The sequence below is a fragment of the Macrotis lagotis genome, chromosome 2 (assembly GCF_037893015.1).
Source record: "Macrotis lagotis isolate mMagLag1 chromosome 2, bilby.v1.9.chrom.fasta, whole genome shotgun sequence".
Lineage (NCBI taxonomy): Eukaryota > Metazoa > Chordata > Mammalia > Peramelemorphia > Peramelidae > Macrotis > Macrotis lagotis.
In genome coordinates this window covers 266,275,081-266,298,377 of record NC_133659.1, presented here as the reverse complement: position 1 = coordinate 266,298,377, position 23,297 = coordinate 266,275,081, and the positions used below count along the sequence as shown (strand labels likewise).

Here is a 23,297-nt window from a genome sequence, read left to right as displayed (position 1 = left end):
ATATTCTCTTTTCTCCATGTTGAGAAAAAGTTATTGTACTATCTTAGGCTTGAAGGGATGAAGATATAACAATAAAGTCATAGAACTTGGACCTCCATCCCTGCACTGAGCTACACTCTCACATAACTTTCAAATTTCCTGATTATATATTAGCCTTGGAAGGAACAGGAAGATAGATTTTTTTTTGCTCATTATGAGAAAGAATGTCCAAACTCAATCTATGTAACAAAGGAATTGGTTTCTTTGTGAGAATCACACAAAAATGGAGCAGAATTAAAGGAGCACAGTGGGTTCCTCATCACTGAAGGTCTTCAATCAGAAACTGGAAGAATAACTGAAATGTTGTAGGTTCTTCTTTCTCAGGTATTGGTTAGACCATATGACCCATGAAGTCAGTCCCTTTTATGATTTCTATGATTCTGTAAAGATGATCTAATAACAACTAGTTATCAAATAGGTTACCATGTTCCCAGGAGACCATAGTTTTATAGTTCACAGAAATTTATAATACTGGATAATCAGTTAATTAACAAACATTTATTAAACATCTAATATGTGCCTGACACTGTGCTAGGTGTCCAGGATACAAAAAGAAACACAAAAGCTTGCCCTCAGAGAGCTTACATACTAGAAAACAACATATACATAAATATATACAAACTATATACAAAATAAAGGTGGTGTTTTTTGTTTTTTGTTTGGTGGGGAAGGCACTGAGAGTTGGGGGATCATGGGTATAGTGGTACTTAAGCAGACTTTTAATGCAAACAAAGTATTATAAGGGACAGAGGTGAGGTAGGTAATCATTCCAAGCATGAGGGAAAGTCAGTGTAAAAGTATGGAGACAGGATAAGATGGGTCATTTGTAAGGAATAGTGACAAAGCCAGATTGGTTGGGCCATTGAGGATAAGAAGCAAAATAATATAGAATAAGATTAGAAAGGTAGTTTGGGGGTCAAATAAATAGTGGACGACTTTAAAAGATAAACAGAAAGATATGTATTTGATCCCATAGAAAAGAGTAAATCATTAAAGTTTCATTGAGTTGGGGCTGCCATAATCAGATCTGCATATTACAAAAATTAGTTTCAGAACTATTTAAAGTAGCTGTGTCCAACTCAAATAGAAATGGGAGCCAGTAAGCCATATATAAGGATCCTTGCGGGTCACATGCTGACTTAGAAAACCATATTAATATTATGAATGATGTATGTTTTTATTGTACTTTTATTTATTTTAACTATTTCCATATTACATTTAACTCATTACATATTTAGAAAACTATATATTAATGTTTTATTTATGTATCTTTAATTGCATTTTTATTTAAGTTGTTAAATATTTCCAAAGGACATTTAAGTTACTCAGGAGTGATATAAGTCACATGCAGCCCATTTGATAACTCTGGTTTACAGGATGGATAGGAGAAGGAAGAGACTTAAGGTATAGGGACTGATTAGGATACTCTTGCAATATTCTAGATGAAAGCTAATGAGGCCCTGAACTAGACTGAACATTCAAACTGATATCCAATAAGTTGTAGATTTACTATTGGAGTTCTGTAGTAAAACTAGTGATGAATATATAGCTTTGTAATTCATTTATATAAATGATAATTCAACCTAGAGGAGTTAATGAGCTCTTCCCCGACAGCTAAGCATGTTATAAAAATGATAAACCATCAAAAGAGATTAAGGAGTTGTCAGACAGGTAGGATGAGGATCAAGAAAGCAATGCTGGGGCAGCTAGGTTGTGTAGTGGATAGAGCACTGGCCATGGAGTCAGCAGTACCTGAGTTCAAATCAGGCCTCAGACACTTAATAATTACCTAGCTGTGTGGCCTTGGGCAAGCCACTTAACCCCATCGCCTTGCAAAAACCTAAAAAAAAAAGCAATGCCATCAAAAGTCAGAGAATAGGTTGATCCCAGACACAACATAATGAATTTTCCAATTAAGAGATCATTGGTAACTTTGAAGAAAGTATTTTTCAGTTAAGTGATGAATTTGGAAATCAGATTGCTATAGGTAGAGAAGTAGGGAGAGGAGAAGCAGTAGAGACAATGTGTTATAGACAGCCTTTCCTAGGAGATGAGATTGTTTATATATAACAAGGAAGAAACCAATAAACAAGGAGAGACTGAAGAGTTGATAGGTTGATGGGCAATGTGCTGGAGAAGATGGAAAGCAGTGGGATCTAGGGTATATGAGGAGGGTTTGGGATTGATAAAGAAAAAGGTTATATCTTCATTAGAGATTGGAGTAAAGAAGGAAAGAATGAGAGACAATATCAAGGAATTTTGTGATGCAGAGAAAGGGGAGAAGATGAAGCATGTGGTGATGGTCTCTATTTTCTTCTTAGATCTTACCTCAGTATGAAATGAGATCCTCAGTTGAGGGTGGAGAATCATGTGATAAACTATGAAGAATAAAAAGTATTGGAAAGCCTCTGGAGGGAGTAGTACAGAAGATTAATTAAATAGGAATAAAAGAATCTTCTTGCTGAGTTGAAGACCCAGTTAATAGTATATAATATAAATTTGGAGTAGTCCTAATTACTTCAGATGATGATTTCTACTAGTTCTATATAATGAGTAGGATCTTGGGAAGCAGACATTGAGAAAGATTCAGGGTTAAGATTTAAGTCTTGAGTATTGATAGGATATCAGGACAACAGATTTGAGAGAAGAGGACAGTAAAGAGTTGAAATATTTAACTATGGGACTGAGATTGGGAGAGGAAAAAAGTGAAGTTAAAGATGAGGTACCTGGGTGAGTTCCAAGGGATAGAGAGATGGAGGTTTTAGTGAAGACAAAAATAATATAGACTTAGGAAGGGTTAAGGAATAAGAGAAGTGAAACTTTTTATTGTTGAAGTGAAACATCTGCAGTGATTGGGGCAGCTAGGTGGCACAGTGGATAGAGCACCAGCCCTGGAGTCAGGAGTACCTGAGTTCAAATCTAGTCTCAGACACTTAATGATTACCTAGCTGTGTGGCCTTGGGCAAGTCACTTTAACCCCATTGCCTTGCAAAAAAAAAACTAAAAAAAATTGTAGTGATGAAAAAGTCAAGATTACGACCATCTCTATGTGTGAACTCTACTGAGATGGGGGGGTGGGGTTAGTGAGTAGGTCATGAGAATTCAAATTCAGGATGATATTTTCTTTTTCTATTATCCTCTTTTAATCCTGTTTTAATATTTTAATGCTGGAACTTTTGTAGACAGTTGTACATCTGATATTGGGCCATACTTTCAAAATGGCTAAAATGCTTTTCAAAACCTTCTTACAGTGGCTGATCTTCAATCATTTTACATGACATTTCTGAATTTCTTCTTCCTTTCTTCTAATAGACTCCCTTTTTCTACCTTTACAGCATTCATAATAGTAGTTCTATCTAATTTTTGTACTGTAAAAAACATTCTGTGAAAGTTAATTTGAGCCAAAGTCTGGATATTGTATTAAAAAAAAAAGGATGCTTGTCATAAATTCCAAAGTTTGCAGAATTCAGGCTATTGCATCAGGTTTTTGTCATTTTTAGTAAATTACACTGACCAAATAAGGAGCAGTCAAGATTTTTCTAGTGCTTCAAAATGTTCCTTTATAGATCATGATATCTGAATTTCTACTATGGTGAAAATATTTCATTGCATCATCATCCCTACTTCTGAAAGGAGGAAACATGCTCAAAAAGAAGAAATGACAATGTCAGAGCAAGGTCAGAATTGAACCCTATTGACTTCAGATCTAGCATCCTGTCTACTATATCATGATGTTTCTCTGGTTTCCTTATTTATCTCCCACGACCCCCCAAATAACATAACATCATATTAGAAATGGTTTACCTTCTAATTGGGCTAGAAAACTGTAATTCTATTTAGCTGAAGACAAGTGGAAACTACAAAGCTATGTTTGGAAAAAAAACAATTTGCTTGTTACATTTTCAAAAAAGCATCCAGAACATGAAGTCTTTGGACCCAAAATGAACAGAGTAAAAAGTGTAGATTGATGCGAATCCAACTCTTGAATAGAATGTCCTGATCAATGTGCTCTCTTCCAATGTGCTTTCTTCCTTTACTAAGAGATTTCTATAAGTAGAAAATCTTTCACTGCCACAATCATTCTAACCATAGATGGATGCAATGGATTCCACCAATTCATTCCATGACAAATGATGCAAAGGTGCCATTTGGGAGTGGGGGGAAGATTTTCAGTCATTTGCTCAAATACAATGCAGGAAATTTCCATTGACTACTAAGGAAGGCTGCAGGAAAAACAAAAACTATAGTCAAAATACAGTAGCTATCTCAAGAGATTGTATATTTAGAGTTAGACAGGAACTTAGGTCATCTTGTCCAACCCTTCATTTGGTAGATGAGAAAACTAAGCGATAGTTCAAGTGACTTACCCAGCGACTCATGTAGTTTATGGTAGCCCTGGGATTTGAAACAAGAGTCTCTGAATGTAAGCTCCTTGAGTGTAGGGACTACATTATTTGCTGTATATGAACCTCCCCTCCCCCACCCGTGTTGCTACAGGTTATCATATTTGCTTAATATTTGATTGAAATCAAATCTAGCATTCATTCCATTTCATCATGGTGCTATCTTCTAGCAGCATTGTATAACATTGAGGACATGTTGCACAAATGTCAGAGTCATGTCTCTGTCTCAGTTACTTTCTCTGTGAAATGAGAATGTTGGCTTTGATATCTAAGGAATCTTCCAACTCTAAATGGCTTGTTCCAGTTGAATGAGATTTAAAAAAAAGCATATTCCAGACCAAAGCTTATTATCTCCAATTTTTAAAAGTTGTCATTTATTATGTTGGTTTTTCCCTTTGATGTCTTTTTTCCCTTCTATTTGGATTTGATTCTTCTTTCACAAGATTAGTATCAATCTGTGTCTAGCAAAAATTACACATGTAGAGCCTATACTAGACTGTTTTTTGTCAGGGGGAGGAGGGAGGGAAGGGAAGGAGGGAGAAAAACATAAAACTTAAAACTTTGCCAAAAAACTAGTGTAAACTATTGTTACATGTTGTTGGGAAAATAATTAAATAATTTTTTTTAAAAAAAAGAAACATTACAAAGCTATGACCACGACAATTCATGACCTTCAGAGCCTGCTTTGTCTCTTGGGGAAACAGTAGAGACACTTTAAGTTCTAATTTGCTTTTACTTTCCTGTTAATAAAAGGGGAAATGGTGGTATCATGGTGATCTGGAATCAGGAAGATGTGGGTTCTAATTCTATTTGAGAGGTGTTAATAGTGTGATTTTAGGTAAGTCATTAGCCTCAGTTTCCTCAACTGTCAAATGTGGACAGTGATAGATTATTAGGAGGCTCCACTGGGATAATGGAGATGATGTGCTTCTCAAACCTCATTTGTTTGAGTGTAGTGACCCAGATAAAAGATGCAGTAATTGGTTGTTGTTTTTGAACTAAGGAGAGCTGTGGTAGCCCAGGTAGGGACCTGCTTTCTCCTTCTATGTCAGGGATTCTTAGTCTATATTTCAAGGGAGCCTATAATTTTTTTTAATATTTGAAAACTGTAGTTCACAATAGACTTCTTTGTGATTCTGCAGATTTTGTTTCGTGCATTTAAAACAATTATTCTGAGAAGAGGCTTCTCATTCTCAGAACAGGCATCAGTAGACTGTCAAAAGTAACCATGACATTAAAAATTAAAAATTTTTTTTTAACATTATCTTGGTTAGGGGCGGCTAGGTGGTGTAGTGGATAAAGCACCGACCTTGGAGTCAGGAGTACCTGGGTTCAAATCCGGTCTCAGACACTTAATAATTACCTAGCTGTGTGGCCTTGGGAAAGCCACTTAACCCCATTTTCCTTGCAAAAACATAAAAAAAAAACCCCATTATATTGGTTCACAATTAGGAGATTGGTAACTGCCTGAGGGCAGAACCATTAGCAAAACCTAAACCGGTGGTGAGATATAGCTGTGGGGATTGGGATGGCATTACCAGGAAGACTTGGAGAAAGGAAAGGGAATAAAAAGGAAGAGACCAAGAAAGGCAGCCCTCTTTGAGGGCATAGGAAGTAAGAAAAAAGGACCTTTCACCCAGCATTACAACCTTAACTATCAGAGAATGGTGGGTGAAGAAGACAGGATTTGATGGGTCTTTCTTAAAGGAATTTAAAATTTCAACTTCATGTGACAGATATAATTGGCAATTTTGGATAATCCAGGATAAGCTTCACAAATACACCTTTAAATCAACAATTCAGTCCAGCATTGAGGAAAAGGCCATTACAGCTATGGTGTGGAGACAGAGACAGACTCTATCTGGGAAGATGCCAGTTCATTTGGAGGTAGCTGAGAAGCTAATGCTATAAAGGTTGCCATCTTACCCAGAAGTATCAGGTCAGATGTGGACAGGAAATGGAGATAGTGAGCAGGAAGGGATCTGGAAGATGTTCCCTTTTGGTAGTTTATTTTAATTGAAAAATTCTCACATGTCTCTACCATCTCAAACCATTGAATTATAGATAGATAGATAGATAGATAGATAGATAGATAGATAGATATAGGTATTTCCTTTCACAACCAAGATCCTAGAAAAAGCTATTGATATCCCAAGCTTTCCTCAATTTCTTACTCCTCAACCTTTTGTAATGTCTTCCAATCACAATACTCAGCTTATCAGTTATCTCTTAAATGCCATATGAAATACTCTTTTATGTCTCAACTTTCTCTATCTCTGCATTTATTTAACACTATTTACCAATCCCTTCCACTGGACACCTGGATACCTTCTTCTTTAGGTTTTCATGACACACTGTCTCTTGGTTCTCCCCTTCCTGTCTGATCACTTCTCTCTCTCTCTTTGTTGGTCATGTCCCATATCTTGCCCCACATCTAGAAGTACACCAAGGCTCTCTAATTGTCATCCTTCCCTCCCTCTACACAACTTTGCTAATCTCATCAGATACCCTGGGTTAAATTATCATATATATGTAGAGCAGCCTCTCATTCTGAGTTCCAGGCTTGAATCAAACCTAGCAATTTGACATTTTTGGATTAGATATTCTATTGGGGTTTCAAACACATTATGCCAGACAGAACCTCTTCTGAACTTTCCACCCTCTTTTCAGTCACCCAGTATTGCACTGCTTACTCTCCTTCACCTCTCAAATACAATTAGCTGCTAAATCTTGGAAATTCTGCCTCCACATCTCTCAGCCCCGTCACTGTCTCTATGAATGCTATCATCATCTAAATCAGTCCCTTATCACTTCTGGTCTGGACTCTTGGCATCACCTCTTAAATTATTTGTCTCAAGTCTCCTCTTATTCCAATACAGTTACCCAAGTAATATTCCTAAAGTGCAGACCTGTGTTATTCACCTGCTCATGAAATTCTAGCGGCTCTTAATTTCCTCTAGAATTTAAATTAAAAAAACTCCTCTGTCCAGTCCTTAATGCCCACTGCTATATTACTTCCCTTAATATATGCTGTGGTCCTGCCAGAAGACCTTCTTGATCTTTCTTTACTCTATCATCTATCTCTCTAAGAGTTCATACAGGCTGCCCATCATGTCTAACATGTGCTTGCTCCTTACCGCCAATTCTACTTCAGAGCTCAGGTCAAGTATCATCTACCTTCCACAATATGACTTTTCTGTTCCCTTCATCTGCTAGAGCCTCCCTCAACTGCTTCATATTTACTCTTTATAAATTTATTTATGTACATCATAGGAAGGAACAAGAGAATGGCCACAAGGAGAAGGTGGTCAGTGTTGTTAATGCTCATTCCCAAGGTGTATTGGCACATGTCTTAAGTTCTATATATGCTTATATGAATTGATATACTTGCATGCTTCTAGAGAAGGGTCTAGTAGAAATGCTAATCCCAGAGTGTGCCACCATACCCTCTCTAAGATGTACATATCTCACCTGATAGGATTAAGCTTCTTGAGGTTAGGGACTGTTTCATTTTTGTTTTTGCATCCCAAGGACCTAGGATAGGAATTGGCACATCATTAATGCTTAATAAATGCTTACTTGATCAACTCTTTTCACTAACTGGACTCTAAGTTATTTTTAGTAGAAGAGAATAATTACTCTAAGCATCTTGCTTGCTTGGGATTAGTTTTAGATCTAGTAAATGACTTTAAGGATTCTTGGGATTAATAATCATTCATCAATGGTTTCTGTTTCTTTTCTTCTTCCTTTAAAATTTTCTTCTGTCATGTTGGGAATAGTAGGAGGGTGGGGAAAGGGTTGGTTTCAAGATACTGAGGGATGCCCAACATTTTGAGTATAGGCATGTAAGTTAAGAGAAGGAAGAACTCCCCCAATGCCACCTACACACACACACACACACACACACACACACACACACACACACACACAAATTATTCTGACACAAGGGTCACCCAACAAATCCCAACATTTAGGGGAGTGGAAGGACAGTATATGAGTGACTCTATCAAAAACCAATATTTGGGCAGAGGGAATTCAGTTTTAGGATAACTCTTCCTAATCAAAGAACCCATTTCGTTTGTGTCACAAAAACATTGGTACCAATAGAAATGCATTCCTCTTCCAACTTTTAAGAATTAAGGGCTGTTTTTAATGAAGGGAATGGGATTATTCCAGAAAGATGTTTACCTCCATTTTATGAGATGAGTAATAGAGGTTAGTATGGTTAGCACAGTTTTATACAGAAATCTTCACAGAAAAGTGAAACTTTGACCCACAAGAATTAAATGAAGTATAAAAGAACCTTACCTCTCAATGCACTGCATTCAGGAGAGAAAGCAGACATTAAAAAGAATCAGATCAACTCTGCTTTAATATTTTAAATAGCATTAGTCATTATGATTGGTATTCTACATCATACCAAATGGTAGAATTTTTTTTTCAAATTAAATTAAATCTACAGGATTTTCTGAAATGGTTATTCCTTACAGTTTAGAGCTTAACACGTTAACCATTGTTCAGAAACGTCTAATATAATATGTGCGAGTTTGAGTCTTTCAGTTGTTCATTCCTACACCTTTGAAAACAAGTCTTCCAGAAATACTTCTTGGAACCTTCTTAATAGGAGTCCTTGTTGAGAAACTGGTCACACCTACATTTTCCAAGTTGCTGAAAAGGGACACATTTCCTGTCATCTCTTTGGATCCTTTCTCTTGTGCCTTTCCCTTTAGGAGAACTTCCGTTTTTTCATAGCTTCTGCTCTGACAGCCAGGCTCTTGGCACAGATGGTCAGCACCACAATAAGGACTCCCACCAGGAAGGTGACCAGGGGCCAGAGGAAGCAGTGCAGTAAGACGATCTCATCATGGGTGCGCTTCAGAAGCACATCATCAGGTCTACAGGATAATAGGGGAAGAGGGAGAGTAAAAGATCAGAGTCATAGCATGGTCTGTCACTCTGGGGCACCTGTCTGGGAAAATTTTCTTTCAGGATTCATAACCATCTAATGAAATCATTTCAAAATATAGTCAATATTACTTTAATACAAATATACTGTTAGCTCTTGGTTATTCAGTGGTTATTTTTGCTTATGGATTGCCCAGGATTCTTAGTCTAGTGGAAAGAACACTTTCTCATTTCCATCCAGGTGGTTTTCTGGTTTGTACTCTGTGCTCCAACCAAAATGAAGTACTATCTGACCACAAGCACATCAAGTACATGCCCTAAGCTTTTCCTCTCTTTGCCTGGGAGGTTCTTTTTCCCTTCAACTGTCCATTAGTATTCTATTTGGATGTTCCACTGTTAACTCAAACAACATATCTCAAATGTACTTATGCCTGCTCCCAAACTGGCTCTATCTTATAACTTTCCATTTTTATTAATGGTGTCATCACGTTGCCAATTATTCAGACTCAAAACTATCATCATTTTGGATTCCTCATAATCTCCCATTACTCCTCCCATACTAACTCCTCCCATACTCTCATACTAACCTCCTCAGACTCTTCTTCCTGTTCATTCATGCTAATCTGGATTTGGGTCCTTAACATTTTGTACTTAGTCTCCTATAATGGAATCCTATCTGGGGATTTAGTTGGGTGAAGAATAAACTCAGTTGTCTGAGAAGCTGAATAGATGTCAGAGAGAAGAAGAATTAGACATGGAGGGTTTAGCCTCAGAGGGAAGAATGAGGAATGATGGGTGGATTTCATGAGGAGTCAAATATAGGCTTGATAAAAGAAAACTTTCTTCTATTAGAACCCTGCAAAAATGTTATGGATTGCTTCATGAAATGGAGGGAAAGGTTTCCTTCCCCTCAAAAAGGTTTCTGAACCACAAGTTTAATATCTTTATGTGGAATATGTTTTATGTACAAGGAACTTTTGATTCCAGGGACATCGAACCGTATGGTTTCTGAGATTCCTTCCAATTAGGAAGTTCTGCTTCTTTTAATGCAATCCAGTTTATTCCATTCCAATCAGCTACCCTGCACACTAGTGCAAGATTCATCTTCCTAAATCACAGAATCACAGAGTTGGAAAGGACCCTAGAGGCCAATGCAGACCTGACTACAAATCGCCTCTACAACAGCTCTGCCGAGTGCTTATTCAGCATCCCCTTGATATTATCCAGTGATAGGGAACTTGCTACAATCTAAGAAAGTCAATTCCACTCTTGCACAGCTATAGCTATACTATGGGGTTTTTCCACTTATATGCATCCCAAATAAGCCCATCTGAAACTACCCCCTACTTCCTAGGTCTACTTTGTGGGGCTAAGGAAACAAATTTAATCCCTTTTCATACTTTTTAAAAAATATGTGAAGATAGTTATCATTTCATAGACTCACATATCTAGAACTTCAAGAGACCCTAGAGCCAGCCCATTTCAAAATCATAGCTCTAGAATTGTAAGAAAGCATTTAACAGATGAGGAAACTGAGTTCCAGGGAAGTAGCAAATGTCAGAGATGGGATTTGAACCCAAGTTCTCCAACTGCACAGCCAGTATTTTTGCTGTCTTCTTTCATGCTTTCTCCATGATATTTTCTGCAATCCAGAGTAATCACTTTCTCATTTGAACTCTATAGCACTTAGGGTCCATACCATCCATTCACATTTACTATATTTGGCTCTATAAATGACTTTTTGAGAATTTGCCCATGTTTATGTCTTGTCTCTCTAATTACCTTGCAATCTTCTTGATGGCAGTGATGGGATGATCAGAAGGGAGCTTAATAATGATAGTAACATTTATATTTGGTTCTTTAAGATTGCAAAACCTTTCGCACAAATTAATCTCATTGGGTCCTCATGACACTCATGAAATGCCTGTTTCTGCCTCTCTTGCTTCTGATATCACTGGAGTAGAGAATCCAGAGGGATGGGAACTCCCTCTAAACTCCTTCCACAAAAGAAGAAGTGGAGAACTTAACAATAATTTACTGTGTGAGAGAGTCTCCTAAGGCACTGGAGGCTAAAGTGATTTGTCCTTGGTCAAAGAGCCACTGTGTGTCAGAAGTAACTGCTTCCCAGTTTGGATTTTTATCTGCTCTCTCTACTATTCACTATGCCAAACTCATTACCACAAACTGTCAACTAGCCTAATTAAAGAGGAAGAAATAGATTCAGACAAAGTAAATTAAATTCTTGTGGTCACACTAAGTTCCAGATGCAAGCTTCATCCATATTTAGCATTCTCCTCTATACCAATGTTGCTTTTCCACTCTGACAACCTTAAGGATTATTTTAACCAATCTCCCATTCTGTGCTTATACTATCTAATGACAACGCAAAATTTGTTACAAGATACTCCATTTCATTTTGGTTTAGTTTAAAGTTCTTTACATTCTTCTAAAATACATCTTTCACCATTTTCCTTACCCATGCCCTAGTTCTCCCCTCTAGAGCTTCCCAAAATAGGACTAATCATTCTTCCATATGACAAGTATTTCAAGTATGTGGACACAGTTAATATTTCCTTTTTCCTTTTTGCATTTTTTTCTAGGCTGAAAATCAACCAATCCTTAAAAGCCATTTTTCTAAACCCTTCTCCACTCTGGTCACCCTGCTCCAGTTGTATCTAATAACTTTTAAGGCATAGTGGTGACCAGAACTGAACATATTTTAGACATGCTCTAACCAGGGCAAAGTATAGTAAAACTATTATGTCCCTTGCTGTAGAATGCATATACATATACATACATGCTTGCATTCTTGTAGCCAAAGACTCCAATAGCTTTTGGAGGACAGCTGTTGATTTATTGTTTGATACTCCAATGAATTTGCTAAATTTACTATGATTAGCTCACAAACTGCCTTCTATCTTAAGCTTATGCAATTGTTTTTGTAACAGGGAAGTACAGGACTTTGCACTTATCCTTTTCCTTTATTTCATCAGGTGGATGCCACCAGGGCTCTGAGAAATCTCATCAGGAAACTCATTACTCTTCTATATGTTTACCTCAGCCTTGGTACTCATACTTCATTAGTATCATCAGTATCCTTTGCTGATCTGCCTAAAAGTCTGGAGGGCAAAAAAAGGTCTTCTCAAAGCCTCCATCTAAAGAAGGCTTCCATTTCCCATCACTGCATTCCTTTGGACTAGACCCCATCATGCCCCTGTGGTCAGGTACCTTTCTTCCCCTCCCTCCCTATTCATTTTCCTTTTGTGTACTGTAAGCTCTTATCAAGTTGAGGACAGGGACTCTATTTGCATAATAGTACAAGGCTGGCATGTTAGGCACTTTAAAAATGTTTACTATAACTGACTAATTTGTCTTATACTTTACCTGGTTATTTTCATTCTACTGAAGTATTTTTGATTACTGGTTCTGTTCCAATTTAGTGCCTATGAGAGTCAGTTCAAGGGGGCAGCTAGATGGCACAGTGGATAGAGCACTGGCCTTGAAGTCAGGAGGACCTGAGTTCAAATCCAGCCTCAGACACTTAATAATTCCCTAGCTGTGTGGCCGTGGGCAAGTCACTTAACTCCTTTGCCTTGCAAAATCCTAAAAAAACAAAAACAAAAACAAAACAAAAACCAAAAAACTATCACCAGAGATAGAGATATAAGTTACTGCGCATTATTTTTTAAAGGTTACGCAGTAATTTGACTTTTTTCTGAAATACTGCATTTAAATTTTGCAACTGTAGAAAAAAACAAGTGTAATTTAAAGTTTTAAATAATGTAATGGAGTGCAACCTTTCCAAAAGGAAATGAATGATGACCTGCATTATTCTCAGTTACAAAGCAATTGGCAAAATACCATTCTCTTTCTTTTTAAATTAAATTAATTCTTGTTACATTTTAAGTTCTGAACCTCCTGCAGTTCAGAAGGTTCCCATTTGATGCAGATTTATAAATACATGTAAAATCATACTCTGTGTACATCTATTTGCTAGGTCTTTCTCTGGAGCATAGCATCCTCCTTCATAGATCCTTTATAGGTTGATTCGAATATCTATAGTTCTCAAAACAACTTGGTTATTCACAATTATTTTCCAAACCGTATATAATGTTCTCTTTATTATGCTCACTTTACTTTTCATTCTTTCATGCATCTTTTGATGTTTTTCTAAAATCAACCATCTCATTATTTCTTACAGCACAATACAAAATATCATTCTGAAACAGGACTATCCAAAAGACCTCATCATCCATTGGAATTCCTCTTCAATTTGGAATTTGTGATTATAATCTTCCATAACAGTGTCAAACACCTTTAAAAAGCAAATTCTCCCTGTTTTATATCTTACTGGATAATGAGTGTTGTCAAGTAGTGATCTTTTGTTACATCTTCAAAGGAATCTCGTAATTTTGACATATGCACGACAGACACATTGCTGGAAGAAAACCTTCAAGGAAACATTCTGCTTTAACCAATAAAAATAATTTTATATTTAATAAACAAAATTGAAGTCAAAGCACTCTCTAAAGTTGGAAGACAATGGAAATGATGAGCATGAATAAGCTATAGTATGTTACCTCTAATGTATATCATCAGAAAGATAGATGTCCAGAAAAGGGTTCATTATTTACCACCAGACAGCTAGGTAGCACAGTGGACAGAACATTGGCCTTAGATTCCAGAGGATGAGAGTTCAAATCTGGCCTCAGATACTTAGTAGCTGTGGGCCAGTAACTTAACCCTGACTGCTTCACATCCAGGGTCACCTCCAGTCATTCTGATCCATATCGGGTCACTGGACCCCGCTGGCTCTGGAGGAGAAAGTGAGTGAGGTTGGTGACTGAGTACAGCACCCCCCCATCCAAATCTTGTGTTTATCATGGCATCACCTCCCTGATGTCATAGTCTTCTTTGAAAACAAAGGACAAACATCATCATTTATCAAGAGCAAAGGATAACTAATGGATAGCCAGGATGCTCTACTGAGATCCATACCACATTAAAGAACTCTAGAGAAAGGCCTCTAAGCCTTTGGGTGTAATTCTTGTGATTTATGGGAAGCTATGGATAAGAGTTTCTGATGATGATGAGATATTGTTAGGTTTCAATCTGTGCTGCTGGAGAGAGTTCTCTCAGCAATAAGATCACTTATCTACCAAAATATGGAAACAAGTTCCTTATCTTATTTTTTGATGCCTTTTATCTTTTCATATGTATATTCTCTCTCTCTCCATTTAAATTGCAAGCCCTCTCAAGAGCAGAGATTGTGTCTTACACATTTTGGTGTTCCCAATGCTTCATACAGGCCCTCAAAATGGTGAATAAAATGATTATAAAGCTGTTCACTGCTGTCACCTATACTGGACTTTGGTACTCAGGTGGCCTCTTGATTTCCTCAGAGGTACTACTCCCTTCTCTAATAGAGACTGCATCCCAGCTCAGACAATCTCAGGTCATTCTTTCCTCAGACATTCTCTTGTAAAGTATCTGAAGTAGAGGCCATTAACTGGATACCTCTGAGATGATGTGCACTTTTCAGTCTGTTCATCTATTGCTTCTCATTTTCATCACACAACTTGTCCATCTCCTTTTCTGAAAAAATACAGCCTCCATAATTTAGTTTCTTACATGCAAGTCAACAATGGTAAAACGTGGTAGCCCACTTTTAGTCACAATGTGTATTTCTATCACCCCTGACTTTATCACTTTTATCTCTACCAGCTATGGCAATTGCATATTTCACAACCACACATTATTCCAGAAAATATGTTGCTAAAATGTTGGACATGGAGGGCAGGATGCACTGGGGTGTCTTTGAGAACATTGAACAAACATCACTCCAAATGGGATCCAGCCCCCAAAACCCTGGAAAATCCATTGCAAGTCCCTGATCTCCATCCCAAGGCTCCCAAGGCTGGATACAATTAGTTCAATATTATCTGCAACTAGAAACATTTGTAGAGCCTCAACATTACAAGGCTATCCTTTGTATTTTGTATCTTTCCTGATTCTGACAATATTTTAAATTAACCTGTCTAGCTCTTCCCTATACCTTTCAAGAGATTCAGAGTGGTAAAATGGAGAGAAGGTTGCCTTGATTTTAGGAAATGCAGGTTCAAGTGTTACCTATGACACCCACTGGCTATGTGACATCATTCAGGTTCCTGAGCCTCTTGGTGCTCTAAGCAATTCTCGAAGGTTATCAGTTGCAGTGTCAACCTCCATTAAAAGAAGTTTTCTCATCAGGGAGTTCCCTATATATGTGTCTAGTCTTCTATGCACAAAAATTGGCAAGGATCCTTATCCCTAAGCTTAAAAAAATCACAGATTAAAAACACTGGCAAGTAACAATTTAAAACTATGTAAAAATATAATTTCCCACATATTGATACTGTATCTCTTGGAGCTACCAGTATTTCCTGAATTCATTGCATCTATGAATCATCCTAACATATGGAAGAGGCTGGAAAAACCTATTTCAGGATGACAATTTTCTTAGGCTCTGAAAAACTGCCCAGCCAGAGAAACCCTAGAGGACTGACTTAAGAGAGGGAGGCCACATCCATTCTTTGCACATGATTTTTATATAATTTATCAATGACAACAAATGGAATTTACTCTTAAAAAAATTCTTGTTAAGTGTCATAACAGATACTTTGGCTCCAGGATTTTAAAAGACATTGGATATTTCTGTTTGAGTAATCTCTCTGCAGATTGCAATCCCTCGATGACTTTGAAGAGATGGTTTATGGGGCAGAAAACTCATCATCTCATGTCCAATCTTCTAGGGAAGAGCCTCTCTGATTCTGGCTAGACTGGTCCTTGGACAAAAACTACACAGTCTTTTCCAGATCAATATTGGAGGCCTCTTCAATGTGGTAAAAATTGCCAGAGATGATCTCTTCAAGTAGGAGTTCCTTGAGAGTGAGGGGACTATTTCCTTTGTTTCTTGGTACTTGATTACCTAGTACAGTGTCTTACCCATAGAAGACACTGAATACATGTTGGTAGAATTAAATCTCTTGATTTCTCTTACTCCTATTGTTTCTTGCCCAACTATGGTTCTTGAGCCTTTCCCTACAACAAAATGGAAGAGAAAAGGAAAGAAAAGATATCAGGGACCAGGAAATAATGAGATATGAAGCAAATAGCACCAGAAATATTTTCCAGGTGACATTTTATAGAACACACAAGTAGATGATAAGTGAATAAAGTGAGAAAAGCAGGAAGAAATGATTAGGTAATAATGGATTCTGATGTCTAACAAGAATCAACATCTCTTTCCCTGAAGTATTGCTGAGCATGGAGGAAGGGGTGGAGAAAGGAAAGAGGAAACTTCAATACAGCAATTGCTGCTGCATACAGCAAGTCCTAATTTATTCATTTTGAACTAATTCAGACTTGTGCTAATAGTATCCTTAGGGAAAAAAAAAACTATGCATACATATCTCTAAAAAGGTGAATTTTGCTGAAAATTCTAATAACCTAAATTTCCTGTGCTTTTAATTCTGTCCCTAGAATAGACCTTCCCCCACCTTCAACAGGAAAAGCTTGTTTAAATAACCAAAATAAGCTGTTTGCCAACATTGTGAGATGATCAACCTTGATGGAAGCAGCTCCTCTCAGCAGTTCAGAGAGTTAGGACAACTGTATTAGACCAGCTATGGACAATCCATTATCTCCATCCAGAGGAAGAAAAACAAAACAAAACAAAAACAAAAAACCCTTCAGAATCTGATGAATACTTTATAAAAATTATTTCATATTTCTCTTTCCCTTAATCCTAATTTCTCAACCCAAAAATGACTAATCTGTAAACATATATAGCAAAATTATGTATATACACCTGACTATTTGCCACTGAGGTGGAAGGAAATTTTTTAACTTAAATACACACACAGTTGAAAACAATGAAAATAAATTTTTTAAAAAGTTATTTAATTATTCTATCCAATATATGTTCCAGTTCATTAATCTGCTACAGAGGTGTGCAAATTACCTGAGATAAAAACAAAATAATCAAATATATTGACACATAAATCTGTCAACCCACCTAATCTTTAAAAACTTTTCTTATGCCACATTTATTTTACATAATTTAAATGTAAAATCTTATAAGATTTTAATGAATTTTCTTCATATTCTTTAACTCTTTATTATGAAACCACAATGATCACCTTGGATGATTAGGGTACCTTTGATTAACAGTCTATTTCCCCCACTTCAGTCATAGATTTTTGATAGGGTTTACATCAGATGAGTCACCAGATCATTAAAGCATGTTTACCTCCAGCTATAGAATGAGGATGTTGTTTGCACTAGATGGTCTCTACTAATTCTAGTTCTATGATTAAACTATCACCTATAACTGTAATAATAGCAAGTATTTATATGCTTTAAGATTTTCAAAGTGCTTTTACAAATATCTCATTTGATTCAATAACCCTGGGAGGTAGGAGCTGTCAATATCCTCATTTTACAGAGAAGGAAAGTGAGACAGATAGAAGTGACATACAATATCACAAAACTAGGAAGACTGTGAGTAAGGATTTGAACTCAGTACTTCAAGACTCTATAGTGTCACCTCACCACTTCTAAACTTCAATACATAGAGATTATTATTGTGTCATAAGGTTTAATATTAAGGGATAGAGGAATAATAAAATAAGGGTTGAAGTTACATACCACTAGAACATGTATCCATATTTCTATATGTAACATATTGACACCACATGTTCCTCTTTGGTTGTGTGGCTCTAATGATGCTTCCTTCCTTAGGCCTACAGTAGGACAGAGGGTCATTGTGTGAGCTACCATGGGAATCTAGCAACTGGAGGCAATATCTGAATTACCCACTAGGGGACACTATCACACCTGAGCCACTAGCCCAGGCTCTGTCAGTTATCGGCCTGGAGTATGGTCAGGGCTAGCCTTTTCCAAAGAAATTGCAGTTTCTCCACTGGCCACAAAAGATCACTTAGGCTGCTGGCCGCAAGAGGGTGCTCAGTCTACAAAGTTCCACTATGCTCCTACTCCACCTCCCCACTCCATCCCCATCATGAAGACATGAGTGTTGAGTCCCATGAAGTCTCCCTCTCTTAGGTCATTTTCCAACAGGGTGGACACTTCAGGACATGATCATGTGGGTTTCAATATATGGAGGTAAATGCAAAAGAAATCTACAAATTCATTTTTTTTCTTGCCTTCCCCACCTATAGATCTTCTTTATAGTTGGAAAATGCTCATTAAAGACAAGGCTGGAGAGAAGATTCCACTTCTCTGGTTCATGCATTGAAAGATAAGCATTAACTTAAAGAAAAGCATGAAGGAAACCATTACCCATTCCCAAGGTATCCCGAGTCACAGGAATGCTGTCATCTGCAACTTCACTAGTTTTACAGTCATGTGTAAATTAACCAGTAGAAAGTTAAAAATAAAATATATGCAATAAGTCTTTTTGCTGCAATCACTTATTTATACGTTTTGGTATTTAGTTCACCAGATGTTGATACAAATTCTTCAACATGCTGACAGATGTTCTTTAACATACTGACATATTCAATATTAAATGTATCTTTAATGAATACCTCATTGAAAAATATTTATCTCTTTATCCTGGATAAATTTCTTAACATTTTTGACATATGGTCTGATTCAAGGTTAAAGTTTGAAAGAAGGTGGGATGGAGGATAGAATTATCAATAAGAAGTTCTATTTTGAATTAAGTTGAGTTTGAAAAGTCTCTAAGACATCTGTTTTGAAATGCAGTATTCCTGTGGTGTGCTAAGTCAAGTAGGGCAGCTAGGTGGTACAGTGAATAGAGAGCACTGGCCTTGGAGTGAGGAGGACAAGAGTTCAAATCCAGCCTCAGACATTAACTAGCTGTGTGACCTTGGGCAAGTTACTTAACCCTGATTGCCTCACATCCAGGGTCATCTCTAGTCATCCTGATTCATATCTGGCCACTGGACCCAGATGGTTCTGGAGGAGAAAATGAGGCTAGTAACTTGGCATAGCACCCCTCATTCAAATCCAATTCCTGCAATACTACATATCCACTTGGAATTCTGAAATTCCAAAACAATTCTGCTTCTCAGTAAATCAATACATGAATTAATTAGAGTTCTTCATTCCCTCCATAGAGATAAAACAACTAGGCTTAACTGAAGTAAAGACAAATCCTCAAAAGCACATGTTCTGGGAGGATGTTTTATGGTCTGATGAAGATATCCAAAGTTTATAGACACCTAAGAATTACTGAGTATGGTTTTAGTATAGAATTGGTTGAAAAAATGAGTTTCAACAATAAAAATTATTTTTCTCCAATTTTCAGTACTCTGGTCTTGGCTCAGGTCCATTACAAGGTGTTTAGCAACAGTTAACAGTTATTTCTTTACTAGTTTCTTTGATGTCCTACCACTTCAAATAAAAGAGTAAAATGTGTTTTAGAGATGCTTTTGTTGTTATTTAACTGTTTTTTAGTCATGATCCCATTTGAGGTTTTCTTGGCAAAGGAAGAAGAATGATTTGCCATTTCCTTCTTCAGCTCATTTTGTAGATGAAGAAATTGAGGCAAATAGAATTAAATGACTTGTGCAGGGTCATACAGTTGGCAAATGTTGGAGGTTAGATTTGAACTCAGGAAGAGGAGTCTTTCTGACTCCAGCTGCAACACTTTGCTGCTCTGTGAAATGTTTAACAAAATAAACAAAAATACAAAACAATATAGATATTGTAAATTTATGGTTTTCTAAACCAATATGCATCCACAGAATCCATTTCTATGAGCTTGACCTCACTGCTGAAGAGGGATTATTAATAACCCCTTGAACTGCCAAATTTTTTTGAAAGGCTTTGTTGGTTTTCTAAGGATTAATTAGTCTGTTTCTTGTATTACTAAAGCTTGTCACTTCTTGGCTTTGCTTTTTGTTTTCAACTACATTGATAGCAAAGTCTTTTTTTATTTTACAGTGGTTTATCCTGTTTCATTGATGGCTTGAATGATCCTGGAAGCCCTGACTTCCCCATACTGTTGACTCCTGCAATATTTCTAGTAGTCATTAAACTGTGTTTTTTTTTAAGAGCTACAGATTTTGCATGTTACTATATCCATTCTTTAATACATCAATAGAGAAGAATGAAACCCTATGTATGTCACAAAATCCTGTACTTCACTATTGGGAGACCTCAAGGTGGAGAAATCAACTCAAAATATGTCTTCATCGTAACAAGTTTAGAAGGAATTACTCAGTCAAGTGTCAGTAGATGGCTGTTACAAAATGAATTCAAATTACTGCATGTCCCAAGAAATTTGCACACTGCTATGTGCATTTCACAATGAAGTTTTAAAAATGGTTCTTTGAACCAAAATTATGAGAAATTTTTATCTTTTAATTGTCTTCAGTGAACTATTTGAAAGTACATTCACCTTACTTTTATCCTCCACTTGGTCTGCTTTCTAAAAGGAAGCTTTCTGATAGCTTCATTAGAAATCTTTTATAAAGGAATATGGACTTGGATTTCAATTCCTTTGTGATTGTATAAGTAAAAATCTCAGATATTCCTTTAATGAATATGAAAAATTTATAAAGAAAGTTCTTTGTAAACCTTAAAGCTTGACATAAATGTGGAGTTATTATTGTTGTTATTCTTAAGTCAATGAATTGGATGAAAAGATGCGATAAGATCTAAGATATGATGCACTGATATTTGGACTGTGCTGAGATGTGATGAAGCTATGAACAATAGATAAAAGGGTTAATTAACCTTGAATCTCAGGATTTTGAATATGTTTCATCAATTTCAACAGAACCTACAATTCATTTTTTAGAACATTAAGAATGTATACCAATATAAACCTAGTCAAAGCTTATCTTTGATTACATAAAACAGCTAAGTGAGCCTGAGACACTGGAAGAATGGTGATGCCTTCAGTAGAAATAGAGAAACTTGAAAGAAGGGTGGAATTGGGAGAGAAATTATCCAAATAAGCTGTTTGTGGAAAAGTTCAGCTTGAAATATTTTTATGACATCTAGTTTGAAATGTTCAATAGGAGATCAGTGATGCAGGATTGAAGTATGGGATTGACTGGTGGTATATGACATACAAGTCATTTGCATCAAACTGCTAATTAAGCCCACAAAAGCAGATGAGAACACCAAGGAAAAAATGTAGAGAAAGATGAAGGCTCAGAACAGAGATTTGAACACCTACAATTAGAGGCCATCATATGGATTATTATCCAACAAAAGGAAATTAAAAGGAGAGAAAATATTAAGAAAAGCTGCTGTGGGGAGAAATAAAAAGATTGCATTGCTTTAGTGATGACCCAATGGAAGGTGGATAACAAATATTTATAGTGAACCCAATTAACCCAGTTGTATTACTTTCTCCATCTCCATCTCCATAGATCAACATGTAATTAGGAGTCAAGTTGTCAGTCAATGATGATAGAATCATTGTGAGTAGTGATAGAATAAGAGGACAACTGGTTAACTATAATATCAAAATTGGGAGGGAAGAAAATAAAATCAGAGAGTGGCTAATAGCTTAAGAAAATACTGAGAGGCAGAGGGACTAGAGGCCAAGATTAAGTGAAAGAATGCATTTAGGCATGTCTAGCAGGTGGTTATGGTCAGTTCAAGAAATGTCAGACTTTCTGATTAATAGTAAGTAATGGTGAAATATAGGTTGTGGCTGTCCCTACATACAGGTAAGGAAGAATGACGGAATGTTGTGGGATTTAAGAATATTGAAAAAATTAGATTAAAATGGATAAGGGAATGCCAATAATGGTAATGAAATCCCCTATTATAAAGACAAGATTTGGTAAAGAGAGGAAGATGGTTATCTAGATGATGAATTCCTTGGAAGAAGGAGAATGACCTGTAGTCTAGGAGAGGGGTATAACTTTTCATTTCAACTTCTTCCCAGATAGTTACTCCTGAGATCTTACACATGGGGCCAAAGCAATATTATCATACACTGAATCTAAAGACACACACACACACACACCCCTTCTTAAGAGAAAGGAGAAATTAGAAAATATTTATAATTCATTTTGTCGTTCTTGTTTTTTGTTTCCTCAGTTGTGTCTCATACTTTATTGACTCCTTATGGAACTTTCTTGGTAGATACTAGAGTGGTTTGCTATTTCCTTTTCCACCTCACTTTACAGATGAGGAAACTGAGGCATACAGGGTGAACTGACTGGTCTAGAGTTGTTCAGCTAATAAATGTCTGAGGTCAGATTTAACTCAGAAAGAATGAGTCTTCATCTTCTTGAATCCACACCCAATACCATATCCACTGTGCCCTTGTAATTCATTAAAAATATGTAAATCTATTCAAAGTGGGCATAGGAATTGCATGTGTAATGTCACTGACAGAGGGAACTCCCAAGAGAAGGAACTCTCGATCAATGAAGGTTATGATTCTAATTTATAGATTTTGAGTACTGAGTGCTTAAGCAATTTCTTATCAGTTTGAATCCAGATCTTTCTAGTTTCAAGGCCAGTTCACCATCTAGTGCCAAGTTTTTTTCTCTATATCAAAACTAACTTCCTTAAATTGAGAATGTGATTTTTTAAATGCAAATTTGTATGCATTCCCACAGAGGATGGAATGAGGCTACAAATCTTCATCTCTTGATTTTGTGGGCTGAATTCACTCACAATCATGTGATCTAACAACTATAAGCCCCAAAATAGGATAATGAAAAGGAGAAAAAAAGGGAAAGTGAAGAAAGACCAATTAGTAGAACTTCAAGGTTCCTGAGAATGGAGATGCTTGATCTGCCTTGATAGAGATCAGTGGAGAAGAGAAGAGGAAGATGAGAATACTGTTGTTTGCAGGAAAGAAAGGAATCACTTCCAGGAATAATATCAATTTCAGGATTACAGATTTTAGAGGAAAAGACATGGCCAGACAGTCATGAAGGAGAGAGA

General features: G+C 36.6%; 1 protein-coding gene across 7 annotated transcripts in view; it reads right to left on the bottom strand.

The window, feature by feature from the left end:
• KCNMB4 (potassium calcium-activated channel subfamily M regulatory beta subunit 4) overlaps nt 1-23,297 on the bottom strand; it is a 171,076-nt gene that overhangs the window by 62,723 nt on the left and 85,056 nt on the right. For 2 of the 7 annotated variants that reach the window (XR_012476159.1, XR_012476160.1), the window contains exons 3-4: nt 8,751-9,337; nt 7,914-7,976 (exon numbers count right to left, since the gene is read on the bottom strand). Coding sequence is in view for 1 of the 7 variants with exons in the window: in XM_074226147.1 (XP_074082248.1) it covers nt 9,169-9,337 (169 nt within the window). In the remaining 6 variants the exon portion in view is untranslated. The other 5 variants (XR_012476158.1, XR_012476163.1, XR_012476162.1 and 2 more) reach the window with 5 other exon arrangements.